This window comes from Protomyctophum bolini, assembly GCF_963924005.1.
Source record: "Protomyctophum bolini genome assembly, chromosome: 12".
Taxonomy (NCBI): Eukaryota; Metazoa; Chordata; class Actinopteri; order Myctophiformes; family Myctophidae; genus Protomyctophum; species Protomyctophum bolini.
In genome coordinates, this window is record NC_137873.1 from 23,544,374 (window position 1) to 23,564,662 (window position 20,289).

The window sequence follows — 20,289 nt, forward strand, 5'->3', positions numbered from 1 at the left end:
TGTTTATTAGCAATTTAAGAAAGAAAAAATAGGGTCCAATGACTTCCATTGTAACGGGGAAACAGCTCTCAAAGTCACTCTTTTAGCACATAAACGAACTCAACAAAAGCTGATTCTGACAGTTTATGACATCAGGAAAACTCATGCAGTTTTATTTTTAATAAAAAATGTCAACTTTGTCTTGTTTTGACTAATTTGTGTAGAAAGAAGATCCGGTAGGTATGCCTACGCCGACCGAATCACTGCTGTTGCAAAACGATCTGATTGGACCAAAACTGTACACCACTTCCTTATTGGAAACGACGGGGATGTAAACAAATGGATTTGATCTCGTCCGCTTGTCACTAAAAACATACACAATAGGCGTGTTTGAGGGAGACACTTTAGGTTTAGAAGACACTTCAGAAGAAGTGTGTAAAGTGTCTGTGTCTGGGATTGCTCATATGCGACACTGCAGCTGGATGCATCTCAAACAGCGTGGAGACTTCTGTTTACAAACGAAACCTCGCAAGACTGCATGTGAGTTGGGAACGCCGTAGTACTGCTTTAGTCTATCTCCGACTAAAATAGTAACTTTATAAATCTATCTTAAAAGACGAAAATAAAACGGCATGAGTTTTCCTGATGTCATAAACTGTCAGAATCAGCTTTTGTTGCGTTGGTTTATGTGCTAAAAGAGTGACTTTGAGAGCTGTTTCCCCGTTACAATGGAAGTCAATGAGCGACTTTTTTTTCTTTTCTTAAATTGCTAATAAACAACACAACAGAGTGAAATAACTCATGTAATGGAATAGTTTGCCCATAATAAGGTAAGAAAACAACCCAAACCTCTCAAAAAGTGGTCTTACGCTTTAACATTACAATAATGATGTTGTTGCTGTCACAGTCCGTGACGTGTTATGTTTTCTTGTGTACCCTGTTCTTTGTTTTTGTTATTGTTTTACCTCTTGTTCCTGTGATTTTTGAAGTATTGTGTTTTCCCTGTGTCTTAGTTCCAGTTTGAGTTTCACCTTTAACTTGTGTACCTTTTATTTTATAGTATTGTTTTGTGCTTTCCTGTCTGCCCCTGTAGTTCTGTATCTGCCTTGTCTAACCTGTATTGTGATTAGTCTTTGGTTTCCACCTGTGTTCTCTTAGTCCCCCAACCAATCCCTTTCTTGATTTTGAGTTTTGTTTCACCTGTGCCTAGTTAGTCTGTGTCTATTTATACTCCCCTGTTTGTTCAGTTCCCTTGCTAGTTCGTCACTTCATGTCAGTAGTGTTCTCCTGGTGTATCCATGATTTAACTCCTAGTGTACTGTATGTACTTCAAGTTCCTTGTATTCCTTCCTTGTGGCAAGGGTATTTTTTTGGAATAAAAACCTTGCATTGAAGCTCATCTGCCTGCGCCTATCTGTCTGCTATTGGGTCCTAAAGCTCCTGCCTTTGCACTGTGACAGTTTGAAGGAATAAACACAAAATAACCTGGGAGGAAGTGGACTAACAAAGGGGATGAAGCAAAAAGAAATTATTTTTTAACAAATGGGTTCCCAGATTGCAATTTCCATAACAAATTCCAAATTCCTTAATTTCCCCCCAGACACTCACCTTTCTCTACGTAAGCCTTGGGGGCCCACTGGGGGTCCCCGTCGGCGTAGGGGTCGCTGTAGTGCACCACCGACGCGTCCTCTTCCTCTCCGTAGTCGACAGGCGGAGGCGGGGGAGGAGGCGAAGGCTCCTCGAACATGGCCACGTCCTCCGGGGGAGGTGGGGGAGGAGGCGCCGGGCTGTCTGTAACTGAGGGGAGAGAGAAAGAAACGCCACGGACAGCGAGGTTACAGAGGGGACTCGTTGGTCCTTATTATCCTACCCTCTGAAACACCACGGACAGCGAGGTTACAGAGGGGACTCGTTGGTCCTTATTATCCTACCCTCTGAAACACCACAGACAGCAAGGTTACAGAGGGGACTTGTTGGTCCTTATTATCATACCCTCTGAAACGCCACGGACAGCGAGGTTACAGAGGGGACTCGTTACGCCACGGACAGCAAGGTTACAGAGGGGACTCGTTGGTCCTTATTATCCTACCCTCTGAAACACCACGGACAGCAAGGTTACAGAGGGGACTCGTTGGTCCTTATTATCCTACCCTCTGAAACACCACGGACAGCGAGGTTACAGAGGGGACTCGTTCCTCCTTATTATCGTACCCTCTGCCAATAATGCACCCGCAGGTGCAACTTACCACGATGCTGTGTATGGGCATTCATGTCCCCATGATTGATCCCTGTCCTCCTGACCAAGATACTGTAAATGATTCTGCTAAGCAACAGATTGCCTTTACACACATGTAATAGTTTGACTGTCCACCAGAGGGCAGCTAAGCACCATAGGCAGATTAGGTCTTTATATGACTCATCATCAATATGACTTACAGAATGCTCAACGATACTGATACTGCTGCTATATCTATCGTGTCGTGTCTGGGTTATCAAAAACGTCTTCTTAAGAATACAGGATGTGATATTTTTAGACTGCCAAACATGCCCACCCAGATGTTTCTGGGTTTCAGTAGCTGTCATTTTATATCTTTATCTATTGCTTTCATCTGCAAAGAAAAAAACCCAAAACAAAACTCTCTCTTCTCCACATTGAAAGACGGAGTTAACCGATTAAGCCTTATACTTCATTGTACATCAAATTGCAAAAATATGATTGATTAGAAGGGCTTATGTAGTTAAGAAGTGAACTGAGGAAGCGTTTATCACATTGGTGCGCTGGGTTTCAGCATGAGACCTGGCCGTAACAGCGGTCGGTCAGTCAGGGAACAGGCTACTGTCGCACATTCTGCGCACGTGTTGTGCATGCCTGGCCATGTAACTAATTCATAGGCCAGTTGTTGAATTAACCACAGGGCCAGTGTTTTCAGCCGGGGGGGGGGGGGCTGACTGATTCCCCTGGTTCCATGAAATATGCACAGGCAGTTCTGCAGGTTAAAGCTGCTGACAGGAAAGCTCAGGGTTTTTTTTAAGCACTTGCAGCGCTCCGGTGCACTGCAGCAGCTCAGGGTGTTTGACGTGTTTTCTCATGCTGGAACATGAAGAAAACACAAACAACATTGTAATACTAGTTAGCATATCGTTGCTGTCCTGCCTCCACCATGCTTGAACTGTTTTTTTTGTGTGAATGAATGCCCCATTTCTTTTGATCATAAAATTATAATACTACAGCTTCAAACAAAAGCATCAAAAGTAGCAGATCCACAAGCGACGGGTTTTGAGTAGGTAGTTCTGCTACTTTAGCTATTCTTACATTTAAATCCTGAAAAGTAACAGTTTTGGACTTGAGGTTAACTTTCCAACTGACAGAGACGATATCCATCATCCTCTTTACTAGCCGTTTTCTTAATCTGATGTTTTTAGATCGTAGAACGAGTGGTACAGGTTAACAAGCGTGCGTGGTGGGATTTTGCGGTAAATCACTAATTTTGATCAAATAAAATCACATCATAATGTTGCATAACTCTCCACAGTGTTTTGTCCCAAATAGGCTGCCGTAAGGGGACTTCGGACGACATCACAGGTAAAATCTCATTTTGTAAGGCTCCCGGAATCTAATAAAACATATATCTTTTTAAATTGAGCGATAAAAATAGGCGATTTAGCACACGTTCTTGGATATAACAACATCAGATTAAGGTAAGAAAATGGCTATTGTCCTGATATTATTATAAAACATTTGGTTGGGTAGAGACACAGCAAGATACCTATACGTACATGGATAGAAACCTCATTTAGCCAGGTACACATTCAACTCTCCCTGGATATACTTTCCAGGGTGAGGTGAGAGCAAGGGTGCGGGCGTGTACGCACGCCACACTCTGTTGCCATGGCAGCAGACAGAGGGAGATGTGTCCACACCACTCACGTGCGTACAGGAGCGTGCGTGGAACACGCACAGCCTCGGATAGTGGCGGCTGCACGAAGGCGTGGCACGTGGCGATTCGAGGCAGTGATTGGGAATGGCGAGGCGCTCGCAGAGTGACGATAAGAGATATGAGTGAATATGATGATGATTGTGTGTGTGTGTGTGTGTGTGTGTGTGTGTGTGTGGACTCACTGCTCTCCTGCATTCTTGCCACAAAGCCGGTCAGTGGTATCTGTGGGGTCAGCTGCACCATGGGAGGAGGAGGGGGCGCCACAGACACTGGAGCAGCAACATACACAGAAACAGCAAGAGAGAGACAGAGACAGAGAGAGGGAGACAGAGAGAGGGAGAGAGAGGTAGACAGAGAGAGAGGGAGGGAGACAAAGAGAGAGGGAGACAGAGAGAGACAGAGAGAGGGAGGCAGGAGATAGAGAGAGACAGAGAGAGGGAGGCAGGAGATAGAGAGAGACAGAGCAAAAGCGACAGAGAGAAAGACAGAAAGACAGAGTGAGAGAGATTGAGGGAATGTGAGAGACAGAAACACAGACAGACAGACATACGGAGAGAGAGAGAAAGAGAGAGAGAAGACAGATGGAGAGCCAGACAGGGAGGGAGAAAATAGAAAAAACATCAAAGCTTGTAAGCGAGCAGCAAACGGGTGCAGTGGGCGTTGCTTAAGGAGCCAATTTACCGATTAAGACTGGAGGCCGCCCATTCTACAAATTCCTTCTAAACCATTAGTTCTCAAACTTTCTGGTGTCAAGGACCCCCCAAAATGATATACATGTATTTGGCCGTGGACCCCCATCTGAAAATGTTTTGTGCCAGGATCTGAGACCCCACCAAAGAAGATTTGTGTTAGAAAAACATCACACCCTGTGATGTCTTCATGAATCATGATCAGTGTGACTTTCACCCTCACACACTAACTATATGTAACATCTGGGCTCGTTTTTTAACCACAATACAGGATGATATGTTTTTAGATGGAGACTGCCGACAGCAGATGCCACGCTGTGAGGTTGTGCAACTGCTTTTTTTTTTTTTTTAACTACTGTTCCAAAGCACAGATCTAAATCCTAAGAGTTTTCTGAAGGACATATGTTGCTAAATATAGCTCAAATCTAGAATGACACAGATCTTTCCCAGTTTTAATGGGTTAGACATGAGCCTGACTGCTGCTGGACCCAACGCCACCATTCTCCTTCTCTTTGCATCCATTCAGCTAAAGAGTAGTACGTAGGCCCACATTAGACCTCTCTGTCAGTGTTAGTTAATATGCCTCGGAGAGGGGCACGGTGGCACAGTCGGTATAGTGCTGTTGCCTCACAGCTAGAAGTTCCTGGGTTCGATTCCCGCTGGAAGCGCTGTGGGTGCTGGGGGCGTGCTCTCTCCTACACGTCATCAGTGCCCATACCCGAGGCAGGGTTGGCGAAAGGGCCTTTCTGTGTGGAGTTAGGTACCCCCCCCCCCCCCCCCCCCCAGGTTGGCAGAGGAAGTGTAGCGCCCAGGATTACATTAGATAATTGACACTGGGTAAAGGAATGGGTTGCAAAATCGTGGGATCAAAATTATAAGAGTGCCTCGGAATGAAAAAGAACCTCTGAGAGTTACATCAACATTCAGGATTTCACTGTTTAATCAGGCTCAGTAAAACACCTCTCGTCAGCATCTGTTCTCTTAGTCACAGATGCCCAAATCTGGCAGATGACAATTGACTGCTGCTGCTGCCGGTAAACGACTTGCACTCACTGCGCTTCAAAGAAACCCAAAAATAATTAGTGTAGCGAGGCGACAGATTCACTGACGCAGCAGAGAGAGAGAGAGAGAAGCCTTGTCAGCACAGGGTACGTTTTGCACAGGTATAGCGTTGGCCACAATGCCAAATTGAGTTAAATAAATACTCTTTATTTTTGGCATACGTTTCCTTTGTCTTTGTCTGAATCTGCAGGGTTCTCTGTCTGCCTGACATGACATCTCTATGTAGTGGTACAGATTCATCTTAGTTCTGATTGTAGGTTAGTTCATTTTATAGTTTCAATGTACAGATTATTTATTTTTTGATATTATACAGGTTTAGCCTGAAGTTCTTATACCTTGCTTACGGAAAATCGCTCTGGATTAAGAGCATCTGCTAAACGCCTACATTGTTAACAATTAACATCACCTTGATATCGATGTAGGTAAAACCAACCAGTAATCGTCCCTTAAATCAGTGATTTACGATCCGATATCCCCGATGCGCTCATGAAGGCACGGACTGGACTGCAGCTGGCAACGCAGCTGCCAACAGACAAGGACACACGTGCATCTCTGCTTTGCATTATTTTTGTTTTACCCCCAGTTTGACCTTGTGTTACAAGTGTTTTATGCTCTGGGCTAACCATCTAACTAATTTATAGTCTGGGTTGCTGAATTAATCAGAGGCCACTTGGGGGGAGGTGGGGGGCCTTCACCGATTTCTCCAGTTCTATAAAAAAAAAAAAATTGTCACACATGGTTACGTAGGTGAAAGCTGCTGACAGGAAAGCTCAAGTGGTTAAAGCTGAATGCTTCTAGTAAGACCACTTCACTTGCAGCATTCCAGTACGTCCACACCACAGTAGCTCATAAATCCACTGTAATGGAAGGTCTTCACGCCCACTGGGCACTAATGTCTTATTATTCCACCCATGTCCATTCACAGCTACGCTGTGTATGAAGAAAGCAGGACTTGGAAATGAAAATAGTGAAAATAATTTATATTAAAAAAAATCTCCTATTTAATTGTGTTAAAGACTAGCTCAGAGGTATAAAACACATTGCATTGAGATGCATTGTGAGCTTGTTCATCACAAAAGTTGCGTACATTTTGACAGATTTTGCCAATATGACATGCCCAAAAATAGGGACATCAGGTTGAAAGTGGTTAAGCATTATTGTACAGTATAGGTTAAAAATATATCATTGAGATATGCCTAAATATGGTTAAGATGTGTCATGATATCATGGTATTTATTGATACTATTGTGCTGTGCTGACTCAAATCCCAGTTAAGTCCCAGTTCAGACATTGAGATGTCTGTTCCCAGACTAAATCTCCTCCTCTGCTCCCCTGTCCATGCCAAGGAAGATGTTTGTGTCTACAGTGCGAAGCCATTAGCGTCATGGATGCTGAGGTAAATCTCTGCTGCTGACTGCTACTTTACTTGTGTGTGTGTGTGTGTGTGTGTGTGTGTGTGTGTGTGTGTGTGTTCAATTTGTTGTCTATAACATTTTTGACCCCCATCTATCTCTGTGTTTTTTACTCTCTCTCTGTAAAGCATTACTATTAACTGTGTTGTTTTCAATAGCACTTTATAAATGATTCATAGCTCTTGGGCCCATTAAAAAACCTTTACTTATCACTGACCACCTCCCTTTCACAAGTGGCCTTGACGCTCCATGCCAGCTGATATGAACATAAGTTGTCCATGACCGCCTAGACATACTGTATTCACGTCTCTAAACTCTTGGCTCGACCAGAGACTGAGGACAATCTCCCAGCTTTCATCCAAAGTCTTCAGGGCATTAGGCTTCATATTGGGGTGGTGACATGAATGGTTTCCGAAGCAGTAGGGCAAATTAACGCCAGACTACTCAACCCGCAGGCTAGATCACTGTTTGCCAAACAGTGGGCCGGGACCCATTTCTGGGCCGCAGACCCATTTTTATAGTAAATAAATATATCTTTATTTTTCATGTCCTACATTTTGTTATAAATTATATATATACCGGTATATAAAAAAAAAGGAAATAAACATTTTTCTAAACCATTTCATAAATGATTTAGCCCTTAAAGGGCAAATTCACTCCTTTTGCAACCAGATCTTATTTTAATGATGTTTAGGACACAATAAACACTTTCCTGTGTGTAATATGTGTTTTTAGATGACGCCATGTTCATGACCAAAATGTATCATGAAATTGTGGTCTCACCTCCTTCCTGGATTCAAGTCACACCTCCATACAGCCTTCCCCCTCATAGATATTTAGCCTCATTAGCTGCTGCAGTTTGTTGGTGCCATGTGTGTCGAGTCTGTCGACTGGAGGGCAGAACAATTTACACTCTGGGGCGGAAGTGCGCCCGAAGTGCGGAAGGCACTCAAGTGACTACTGGCCAATCACAGCACATCTTTTCCGGGACTTGTCAGACCGCAGAAGCTTCTGTAGAAGCACCAATGCGGATGATTGAGCATCACTTGAGAGCATTCACCCCAGTTCAGGAAGAGGCGTCTATCTTTCTATGTCTATGTCCCCGCTCTCCACAAGGAGGGGCAGTGCACCAACGCATTATGGTCATTTATAGGAATTCATCTATCCAGTCAAACCCTAGTCAAACACACAGACTTCATTGTATTTCTGGCCATAGAGTGCACATTTCAAATTGTGCTACTGTTATATCCAGCGTAAGCGATAGTTCATTGAGGCACGGAAGGCAGAAGGTTATAGTTCCCCTGATTCATTCCCCTTAGTAATTCGTTCTGCTTCTTTAAATCAGCTCCCTCTCCAGGTCATCTCCCTTCTCAGTTCTCACTCATTCGGTACGAGCCATCTCATCCACACCCTCATTTCCACAGTGTATTCTGGCCTTCTTAAGCAGCCTCAGCTCACTACTCATTCTTCATGCTGAGCTGTCAAAGCAGCTCGTTCAGCGTCTGTGTGAAAATGTCCCCCACCTCCCCAGCCTCCTCCCTGTAGTTCTTAGTCCAGGGCTTATGGGATATTATTGGATTGTTTGCGATTGTGTTGATTCATTGTGTTGAATCATGTGTTATAACTGTGTATTGTTGTGGGGGGTCGTTGATATTAGAGCTGTGTCTCGGTACACAGATTATCTGATATCACACCGCCATACTAACATGCAATAGCTTCGCAATAAATGGTTTATGGTCAATCTGAAGTGTATCAATGAACTACTACAAATACTATTAACATTGAGTGACTGCAGTTTCTTCCAGCGGTGAGTGTGAGAGTTTGGGAACCACTGAGCTAGATGCCAGCGTTTCATCATTGAATAAACCCGTTGGTACGCAGAGCAGTGGTTCTCAAGCTATTTTTTGTGCCAAGGACCCCCCAAATTGATATTTTTTTAATTGCAAACGTATAAATGGATAAAGTGGTTCAAATTATTGTGATGCTGTATTAACTACTTTTGCTGCTACTTTGAGAACCAAGCATGCAGTAGTAGAGCACACCTATATACCTGGGTTTTGGGGGGGGTAGGCGCCGGGGCCCCCGTTGAGGTGGGGCTGCTGGGAGACAGAGAACTGGGAGTTGACGGAGGGTGCGCGGCGGTAGGTGCCCGTGGCCGACACCATGGAGGCTGAGGACGAGGTGGTGGACGAGGAGTTGTGGCGCGAGATCTGGCGCGAGATGGTGCCGAACTGAGACATGGGGATGGGTCCCAGGCCAGGACCCTGGGGCACTGACGCTGCTGCAGACAGAGAGAGAGAGAGAGAGAGAGAGAGAGAGAGTCATAAAGTGGTCATCAAATTATTGGCTTAGGAATGCGGGGGAAAAGAATAGGAATGAAGGATTATTTCATATATTATCATTACAGTGGGTCTGTTCAGAGTTAGTTGGCAGATATTGGGGGACTTTACCTTGGCCCATACTGGGAGGAGAAGGGGTGGGGACAGCCAGAGGAACACCCACAACACTGCTACCTCCGCTGTTCTCCCTACCGCCACTACCCCCACTGCTACCACTACAGAGAATGAGAGAGAGAGAGAGAGAGAGAGAGAGTGAGTCACATAGCCATAATAGCTGGAACAAACTTTCAACATAATATTTACCTGCAAACCTTTGAAAATCCCAGACAGTTTAGCTCAATTTATGTTTATCAATATGATAGTGTCGCCGGAAATAGTACAAGCTCACAGCTTGTAGATATGCTATTTTCGGCATGTGACACCGTCGTGCGGCTTAGTATAAATCGGGCTTTAGGCACTGAGAGAGATCATTAACATTATTGAATCCATATTGCCCAGATGCCATCTGAACCAGGGAGCTGCATTAAGCCATTGTGTGAAATAATGATCATAATAATTGTAGGCGAAAGCTCAGTGTCAGGACCACGCCCATGCCCTCATTCCAGAGATCATCATCTCCAACCTACTAACTATACACACCTGCTCCTCATTAGTCCACACCTATATAATCACCCCCCATAGGCGGCGGGTGCGTTTTACCTTTGGGTAGGCTATAGAATTGTGTTGGGGGGGGGGGGGGGGACTGTCGTGGCCAAGCGAAGCGTTTTAGACCATTTCCCAAATGGTCTAAATAGTTGTTATTTAGCATACTTTTACCAATGAATTAGCCTATACACAGACAACGACTGATCAGCCAAAATATATATATTTTGGACGATATGGGTCTTTTCTCGAGTCAGTGTGTAGTCTCACTAGTCTGTGTAGATTAGCCGGCGGTGTTGCTGCCCCGGGAGTCCCGGCTCTGCGGCTCATGGCTCTTCACAGACGGCAGAGAGACAGCAGCCACTCCGCTGAACGTGTCAGTGTTGCTGCAGTGGTGTGAACTGTGAACCGTGCGGGCACTGCTGGTGCTGAGTTCTGACAGCCGAATCACAGGAGTCACAGCTTCTTCTTCTGAATTACTTTATCTTTGCCTTGAAAAATACATTTTGCGTTTTGCTGTTTCCCAAAACAAACCAGCGCACGCTACTGTTTGCTACAAAGCGACTGGAAGGACGAGGTTTACAGACATACCAATAGTAGCCAATCATATATGCTGATTAGGCCAGTTGCTGTATAGCCTATACCTACCCGATCAGCGATCACCAGGGAGCAGCGGCAACACACACACACACACACACACACACACACACACACACACACACACACACACAATAGCCTTCTATATAATGCTGCGCACATATATTATATTAAAAAAAAATACCCAGCATAATTTTTGGGAAGGCTAAGCCTTCCCTAGCCTTACACACCCGCCGCCTATGTCACCCCCTCTGCCACTCCACTTCAGTCAGTATTGTTTGCCTGCACTAGACACTCCACACGGTCCTGTCCGTTTATAGCTTTTAATAATAATAATAATACATTTTATTTATAAGGCGCCTTTCACGGCACTCAAGGTCGCCGTACAGATTAAAAGCAGTACAAGAACACAGTTAAAAGCAGGAAAAAAAATTATAATAAAACTAGGGCACAGCTTGCAGCAGAAGACACTAGAGGTCACACAGAGTTATAGGCCTGCCTAAACAGGTGGGTTTTGAGGTGAGTTTGGAATATAGTGATAGAGTCCATGTTTCTGATGTCAGGGGGGAGGGAGTTCCAGAGGTGAGGGGCAGAGCGGCTGAAGGCTCTTGAGCCCATGGTGGAGAGACGGGCTGGGAGGACTTTCAGGGTGAGGGAGGAGGCAGACCTGAGAGACCGGGTGGGGATGTTGACGTGGACAAGGTCAGACAGGTATGGGGGGGCGAGGTTATGGATGGCCTTGAATGTGTGGAGAAGGATTTTGAAGTCTATACGGTATTTGATGGGGAGCCAGTGGAGTTGGTGTAAAACAGGGGTGATGTGACTGATGGCAGGGGTTCTGGTGATGATATGGCAGTGTTTGTTGTTTATTCTAACTTTGCCTTTGACTACGACTTTTGCCTATTCCCTTGTACCTTTGCCTGGATTTATTAAACATCCTTGAAACCTGCGCCTGCATCCAAGAATGTCATTACACTCCGCTACAAATGCTTTCCTGCGTCCATGATTGTCAGACTGAGGTTGCTTGAGACAGTGATGCACTTCCTCCTGAGTGATGAAATACAACCAGATAAGAGGGCAGCTACTTTGAACGAGTTCTATTCTCCTCAGAAGGTTTATGATCCTTCTACATTTTTGAATACTCCTAGGAGAAGGTGACAGGACAGATCTAGAAGCCAAATGTATATTAGCATGCCTCAATTCTGTGTGTGTGTGTGTGTGTGTGTGTGTGTGTGTGTGTGTGTGTGTGTGTGTGTGTGTGTGTGTGCGCGCGCGCGTCTGAACTGAGAGTGACAGAGCGAGAGGGTGCTAATTAATGGATGGGTGAGGCCACTTTAATTATGTGATAACTTTTGAAACAATCCCATTAGTCTTGAACACGTCTGATTAACATGCCTGTCAAAATCTGAACAAGATACTACTCCCTCCCTGTCAGAGTGACTGAACTGTGAGCACAAGGGGGTCTTTCTGACTGGCAAACTGGCACCAGATAACAGATACATCTATAAACTAGAAAGTGTGGTTGCCGCAGTGTCTTACATATGCCCCTCCAATTTCAAGTCACACGTTAGATCATGTGTAAGTAATTCGGAGGGGATTTAACCCCCAAAATTCATGTTTTTGCGACAAACGGTAAAGGGCCCCAGCCCGAAAAGCTACTATACGGCCTGTTTTGAAGCCGAATATACAAAAGATATTTTGACACTACTTTTCTTTCACTTAAAGGAGGAAACTGATGACAAAAAGATACAAAAAGAGAGAACTATGACTCATTTCGACCATGGTGCAGTAGATCATATCATGCATGGAGATGCGGTCCGGTCCCATTTAGACCTGAAGATATTTCTGCAAATGTCAGTTTTCTGAAAAGCCTATGTTTCTATGTCAGTCATTCTTAAAGTTTTTCATGTCAAGGACCCCAAAAATATATGCAATTGAAAATATAAAAATATGTTGTTCCAGGGACCCCCCATGAAGCAAAGATTGAGTTCATTTGTAATTTGCACCACATTTTCACGATTTTTCAAAAATAGCAGACCTACAAGCTCGTAGCGCGGTGCCTCGTTATGAGCTTGTAGATCTGCTATTTTTCAATAGCTAAATCAATCAATCAATCAATCAATCAATCTTTATTTGTCACATACATATTAAAAAGTAGTATCTTTAAAATGCAGTGAAATGTATGTAGGTCAGCCCTACATACATTTCACTGCAGTTACATTTCACTAAAGTATAACATACATCTTATAACACCAATATACTACAGTACTATGCTGCATGAATAAACATACAATTTGATAGCATACAGTAGAATAGATCACCCAGGTTTTATGGTTTTTCAATCCCCACACGTGTGCGTGCGTGTATGTATAAGTGTTGCAACACTTAAAATGTAGAATATGAAATTTTAACGGTAATATCGTATATCGTATCGATATCGCAATATTTGGCATAAATACAGAGATTTGAAATACGGACGTTTACGGAATGTATTGTAGTCGATAGGGCTCGCGTGAGTACATAACCACGTGACCGGGCTGTTTTCTGCCCCCTCAATGTCGCAACTCTGTCTATACTCTATGGCTCTGTTGTAATCCAAACGTACTAGTGTGTGGGAATAGGGATAGGGTGGCCTGGCTGGGTGTATAACTTGACTACCGCGGCCTGAATGATTCAGCCCTGCTGTGAGATATGATCTGGACAACAGATGTCAATATGAAGTTGAGGATAACATTGACCACTTCTGTGTCTTAGTCATACTTCTCTCTCCTTTCTTTTGTAATCTTTTTTGTCATCAGACGGACAGCTTGGTCATATACTTCTCTCTTTGTTGACGTTTTGTTGACTCATCCTCCTGTCGTTAACCCAGTGGTGGAAAGTAAATAAGTACATTTACTCAAATACTGTACTTAAGTACAATTTTGAGGTATTTGTACTTTACTTGACTTTATTCAAATTTCCAATACATTTACATCTACTCCACTACATCTCAGAGCCAACATTTGTACTTTTACTCCACTACAATTATTGAAACTTTAGTTACTAGTTAATTTGGAGATTTACATTTTGATTAGAAAAACATACATTACTGTAACCACTTCAACCCTATATACATTTCGACCATTTGAAAATAGCTGATCTACAAGCTCACGATGCGTCGCGATGCATTGTGCGACCTCTCTTTTCTATTAAAATATGAATATAAACTAGTAGAAAGGTCGCAATTTTTAAGAAATGCAATGTGTGGTTGCCGCAGTCAATAGGCCCCTCCCACTAATTTTTCCAGCCAATTACAATGTCACGTCACCCCTGTGATCATGCATAACTACTTCGGAGGAGATTTATCTCCCAGAAATCATGTTTTTGCGACAAACGGTTACATTTCTCGCATTTGCGGCGCCCCCCTATGGATGAAAATGGAATTGCTTTTGGAACTTGGTTGATTGAACCACCCGTGACATGCCATTTAAATTTGGAATGGATCGGACATTCCGTTCGTGATTTATGGCATTTTTTGTCAAATAGGCCCCTCCTACTATCTTTGGACGACGATTACGGCCGAACGATACGCACTACCAAAATTCTGCAGTTGGTGTTTTAATCGAATAGGTCCGGAGATCATGTGTGCCGATTTTTGTGAGATTTGGACAAAATCTGTAGGAGGAGCCAAAAGTGTGTTTTGGAGAAAATTCAAATTAGCAGGAATTTCTTTCCCGACTAAAATGGGCGTGGCCTATATGTGGAAATGCATCATGACCCAAGGAATCCATGGAAAAAGAAGAGTTATAGGGAAAAACGTAAAGTGGGCTGTTATAGCTCCACCATGAGGCCGACTGATGTAATTCCTTTTAAATTAATTTTCATAATTATTATGAACCCCCCTCCCAAGTCTTGTAAATATGGCGCTTAGTGCTTACGGTCTCCAATGGAAAAAAATACTTACATTTAGTCTTCGATTTCCCCATTATAAGTCTATGGAGAACTAATTCATTAATTTCAATTAAACTATACAACGGATCTCTTAGCAAAATACAAGCACACGATTCCCGATGAAGCCGGTCAATTTGACATATGGCTCGAGTGTGTGCGGCAAAAACTGTGGGAGGAGTAGTGCGGCAAAGTATCGCTCGTTTACAATAACAATAGTCTGGTTGCCCTGTTAGGGCAACCACAGTAATGACCACGTGTGCGTGCATCATTGTGTACGTGTTGTACCTGTGTGTCCTGGGCCTCTGGTTGAGTGAGGCTGTGCGTGCCGGGCTGTGCTGGTTGCCCAGTCGGGCTGGACTAGTCATGTAGTCATTGGGAACCACCGGAGGTTTGACTGGTTCCAGGGTCTTGTAGGGAGTGTTACGCCTAGAGACAGACAGAGACAGACAGACAGACAGACAGAAAGACAGGCAGACAGACAGACAGAATAGAGCGACAGGAGGAAGGAGATAGCGTAGGACATTAGAGACTAGAGGCAGCTGAAGAGAGAATTTTGGTCGCCCGACCCAATACACGACTGACAACAGCATGCCATACGTACGCCATATACGGTATTAGGAGTGCAATAGTTGTGACGGCCCCCTGGGCCTTTAGTCTACTATGGGGTTCTGTGTGTGTGTGGCTGTGCCTTTAACCATTCTAATGCAGTGCTGGATTGGAGGGCGGAGCCAGAGATGATGAGTGGAAGGGGAGACACCTGGCCATTGTCTCCCCAAACACTATTTAAGAGACCTGCTCTCACAGCACTTCAGATCTGCATTTCTCCACAGGCTGCAGGGGTGGCTGCCGGAGAGCACCCGTGTTCTTTTGTTTGTTTGTTTTTTTGGTTCTAGATTTTGGGCAGCATGTTTCCCTGCCAACCTAAGTTGGAAACTTTGATCTAATTGATTCAGTTCTTTAATAATTTTTTCAAGTATGAAAAAAAATACTTATTTTTGGATTGTCCTCCGGTGCTTCGCTATGGCCCCAGAGCCAGCCATAACATAGTTAATCAAACAAATGTATTCGGCCTGGGCCATGGCTCAGTGGTCCAGGCACCTTGGCTGGCAATCCAGTCTGGCAGTGTGCCGCGGGTTCGACTCCCGATCCCGACGGCCTTTACTGCATGTCTCCCCCGAGTCCCCCCCCATCTCTCTTCCTGTCAGCCTACTGTCTGTCCCTCCATAAAAAATATAAAATAAAGGCGAAAGCCACAAAAAAAAAAAAAATAAATAAAAAAAAAAGTATTCCAAGAGATTTATAAAGGAAATACCAAAGATCGATTAATAATAAGATCTGGCCATGTCAAAATAGGCAAAACGTTTCAAAGAAATTCCCCTAATGAGTGAAAATTGACGATCTACAATTTCACAATGCCATACGGTGTGTAATACTTTCAAAAGCACTATAAATTTGAGATATTATTAAAAATAATAGAAAACAGGTTATGGTTCTCACCCCAGGGTTCCACGTCCGGCCATGGGTGGGCTAGGGGGCTTCTGTGTGGGGGGGTTGGTCCTCGATAATGTCCCTCCTCCTCCTCCTCCTCCTCTCCCTGCTGCATTGTTCCCATGTTGCTGGAAGAGAACCAAGGTAAATGTCATTCAACAATAAAGTCCTACCATGGTCAGGGACTCAGGGTGTGTTAGACAGGCAAGCCTGAGGGCATTTATATCTTCAGTAGTAGTTTCAGAGGAATTTCCATGAGGAAGGGCATTATTTAAAGGTCATTTTGGGTGGAAAACTATTTTCTGCAGGTGCGTAACTGATTGATTCACGACTTCAACCGTGAAGGGTGTTTCTTTTGTAAATGAATGCCCTGTTTTATCATACTATACGGCAGTGGTTTTCAATCAGTGGTCTGGGGACCACCAGTGGTCCTTGAGGAAGTTCCAGGTAGTCACCGCAGCTAAATGATAACCAAATGAGAGCGTAGAATTAAACCAAATGGACCCTTATTATATTTCCATTTGGTTTAATATGATGCTCTCAAGATTTAAATTATTATTAGTTCATTTAAAAGAAGTCTACACAATTTGAGAATGTAAAAAAAATATTGTTATTTTGATCAAAATCTGCCTGTTATCTCTCCTAATGGTACAAACATCAATATATAGCATGGAATTTGGACAAAATCTTATCCAACGATAACAAAAAAGGTTTTGGGTCTGAGAGGCTAAATGTCATCAAATGGTGGTCGGTGGCTCAAATGCCAATTAAATAATGGTCCTTGATATGAAAGAGGTTGGAAACCACTGTAGTACGGTGTTACACAAAAGTATCAAAAGTAGCAGATCCTCAAGCTTTTAACGAAGGGACACATTTTGAGCTTATAGATCTGCTACTTTTGATACTTTTGAATTTGAATCCTGAGAAGTAACAGTTTTGGACATAATGAGGTTTCCACCCGACAGAGACGGTATACCGTGAAAATAGACGATCTACATTCTACAAGCTCACGACATGTCACATTGCGACATGTTGTGAGCTTGGAGACCTTGAATGTTAACATAGCGTGATGGGAAGAAGGAAGCTTCTTACCTTGGCCTTAAGCCACTGAGTGCAAGCAGGTAAAGACAAAGAGAGAATGTAGTTAAGAAAACAGGCTTGTTGGTTATTGATAGCAAAGTTGATCATATAATTTTACAAATACAGCTGCATGGTAACAATATAGTCTCCTCATCATTCTTTCATTGTGCCTCTGCTAATCTGCATCTACAGTAAGCTGTGTGTCTCGACTCTCGACGCATTGGTAAAGCCCAAACCACACCAATGGGTCGAGACGTTTTAGTGTTCGTTGCAGCGGTGTGATGTCCTGTTACACGTCGGTGCATGGCGGTGCATGTCGATTGTCGACGCAAGTCGACACAAGTGATTCAATTGGTTCAATTAAATGGTTGCTTGCAACTACATGCGTCTACTCAAAACCATCTGGTTGCAAGGAGTTGCATGGCGACCCATTGGTGTGGTTTGGGCTTTACTGCGGTGGCAACTGCAACTTAATGTGAGAAACACCAAAACCCATATAGGCTAAAATCAGCTCATCAGCCAGCCGCGTCCCTGCGCCTGTGTGTGGAGAGCTGAGGGGAAAACCAATTCTGAGGAACAATACCATCATAAACTTGAGAAACACTTCATTTTGAGGGAACAGAGAAATGTAGTGCTGTGGCAAAGTCACAGTGCCTGTTACATGAAACCTAAACCACACAGTGTTAGAGGAAACCAGCCATGTTTCTGTACTAAGACATCAACTAAGAAAGTTCAAGTAAATAATAAACTTTAGATAAATGCAAAAGAGATTGAGAGCTGTTGTTGTTTTATTATACACAGTCTAGCATCCATCACTTGTTTTTATGTAGCCTGAGGGAGGCCATTGAAGGTAAACTGTATCTGCTGTTTCTCTGAACATAATAAATCTAAGTGTTGGACCCATACTTGTTGTCTTTGGATAATTTAGGTATTCAGTATTCAGTGTCACCCACGTGTCTATAACCCCTTAAATAATTGGAACCGATCAAGACAACAAGACCTCCAACAATATGATGAAATGAAGTAGTAAAACTAGGTGAGCCTAGTTAAGCAAGATATAGTCATCTCATCTGTCAGAACGTGAAACAAAGGACTATTTCCTGCAACAAAAAAGGTCTCTGTTGGTGCAATTACCCAGTGAAACTACTGTAGTTCAATAATATAAGCAACAGGGAATACAACATGTTAATGACATCACTGGGGAAACAAATTACAAAATGGCATTTCTTTTCACATTCTACAGACATGCTTCTAGGCCATTCCTGGGTTTGAAGTGATTAAGAACTGAAAGTGATTCTGGAAGTGATTAAGTATGAAATACCTGCACACTGCTGGCTTTGGGAGAATGGGAAGCCATATGTTTCTGCGTTGATGTGTTAGCCTGTCAGCCAGTAAGTTAGTTGGTCAGTCAGGAATATTGGCTTAGGTCCCAGGGTATGGCTAAATTAATTATCAAATTACAAGAGCGTAATTGGTTTTCTGACCAGTTATGAGGGAAGAAAACATGTGGTATTTGCCACACCCCCTTTGAAAGACAATGCATGTGTCATACTGCTGCTCATTATGAATATTTAAAGCCTATACTTGATGTATTTCTACATTCTGGAACAGTGGCAGTGTGGTGTCCCTTTACAATTCATGAAAATCCACAACACTCTGCAGCAAAACTATGCTAACAACCATAAAATAGGCTAAGCACATGTTTTTCTTTTCACAAGGAACAGTTGAGATTGTAAAGTGCAACATTTATTCAGTCCACCATGTATGAAATTGTAATTAAAACTCCACAAGTTCTGCGTTGTCTTCCATTATTTGACGCAGGCTTATATCTTCCCTTTCCCTCTATCCTCTCTCTTATAATAATTATTGGCATAGCAAGTGATAAAAAAATATTATCAAGCTCACATCCCATTTAATCTGATTATTTGCATGATGTCCAGCAACAATGGGAAATGACTCAACCTAAATGTCAGAACCGACACATAAAGGTGATAAAGGTACAACAACAAACACAGTTGTTGTCACAGATGCATTACCGTATCTTCATCCTAATTTAAATAGTAAAATATATATTTCTTAATGCTGTGTTTGGGTTATGTAATTTTATACATTTGAGACCTGTTTCAACATGTAATGGTGCTCAATGGACACACGCACGCATGCACGCACGGGTCGCACGCGCAGTCGCGCAGTCGCGCACACACACACACACACACACACACACACACACACACACACACACACACACACACACACACACATGTTCTGTGCTTTAATAAATGCATGATATCATCTAGTGGCTAATTGGTTTTGTGATATGGTTGTATGTATAATGTACTATAAAGTGAATTTAGCTGCTGGTGACCATTGAATATATGCCTACAATTGGCATCAATCTGGGCTCTTGTGGCCTGGTTTGCAGCTCTGCTTTTGTTTAGCTGAGATGTGTTTTGGCTGCTGATCTTTCTTGTCTCCATAGCGAATCTATCCAGATGTGAATCTATCCAGATGTGATCTAGCCAGATGTGAATCTAGCCAGATGTGAATCTAGCCAGATGTGAGTCTAGCCGGTTCAAGTGACACACACACACACACACACACACACACACACACACACACACACACACACACACACACACACACACACACACACACACACACACACACACACACACACACACACACACACACACACACACACACACACACACACACACACACACACACACACACACACACACACACACACACACACACACACACACACACACACAGTTCGATCCCCGGCTCCCCCAGAGTTAGTGTCGAAGTGTCCTTGAGCAAGACTCTGAACCCCTAATTGCTCTAATTGTGTGTGAATGGGTTTATGTAATGCAAATTCTATGTTAAGTGCTTTGGATAAAAGCACTATATAAATGCACCTTTTACCATTTACACATACGTCAGCTTGTCTTATATGATGGTGAACAGCAATGTTTGGTAACTAGGGCTGTATGGGCGTGCCATGCCATTTGGGCTGTATTGAGGTGGGTGTGACTTTTGTTACCGTGACCTGGTTTGACCCTGGTCATGACCCTCACCAGATCATCACACCACTATGTAAATATTAAGTACAAACATGTACAGTACAAGC

The 20,289-nt window shown here is 43.3% G+C and overlaps 1 protein-coding gene across 2 annotated transcripts in view; it reads right to left on the reverse strand.

The window, feature by feature from the left end:
• LOC308325543 (abl interactor 1-like) overlaps positions 1-20,289 on the reverse strand; it is a 48,307-nt gene that overhangs the window by 1,899 nt on the left and 26,119 nt on the right. Inside the window, exons 4-9 of one of the 2 annotated variants that reach the window (XM_080778068.1) lie at positions 16,086-16,204; positions 14,874-15,014; positions 9,531-9,634; positions 9,131-9,361; positions 4,100-4,186; positions 1,588-1,776 (exon numbers count right to left, since the gene is read on the reverse strand). In XM_080778068.1, the coding sequence (XP_080634194.1) occupies positions 1,588-1,776; positions 4,100-4,186; positions 9,131-9,361; positions 9,531-9,634; positions 14,874-15,014; positions 16,086-16,204 (871 nt within the window). The remainder of the gene's footprint in view (positions 1-1,587; positions 1,777-4,099; positions 4,187-9,130; positions 9,362-9,530; positions 9,635-14,873; positions 15,015-16,085; positions 16,205-20,289) is intronic. The other variant, XM_080778069.1, reaches the window with a different exon arrangement.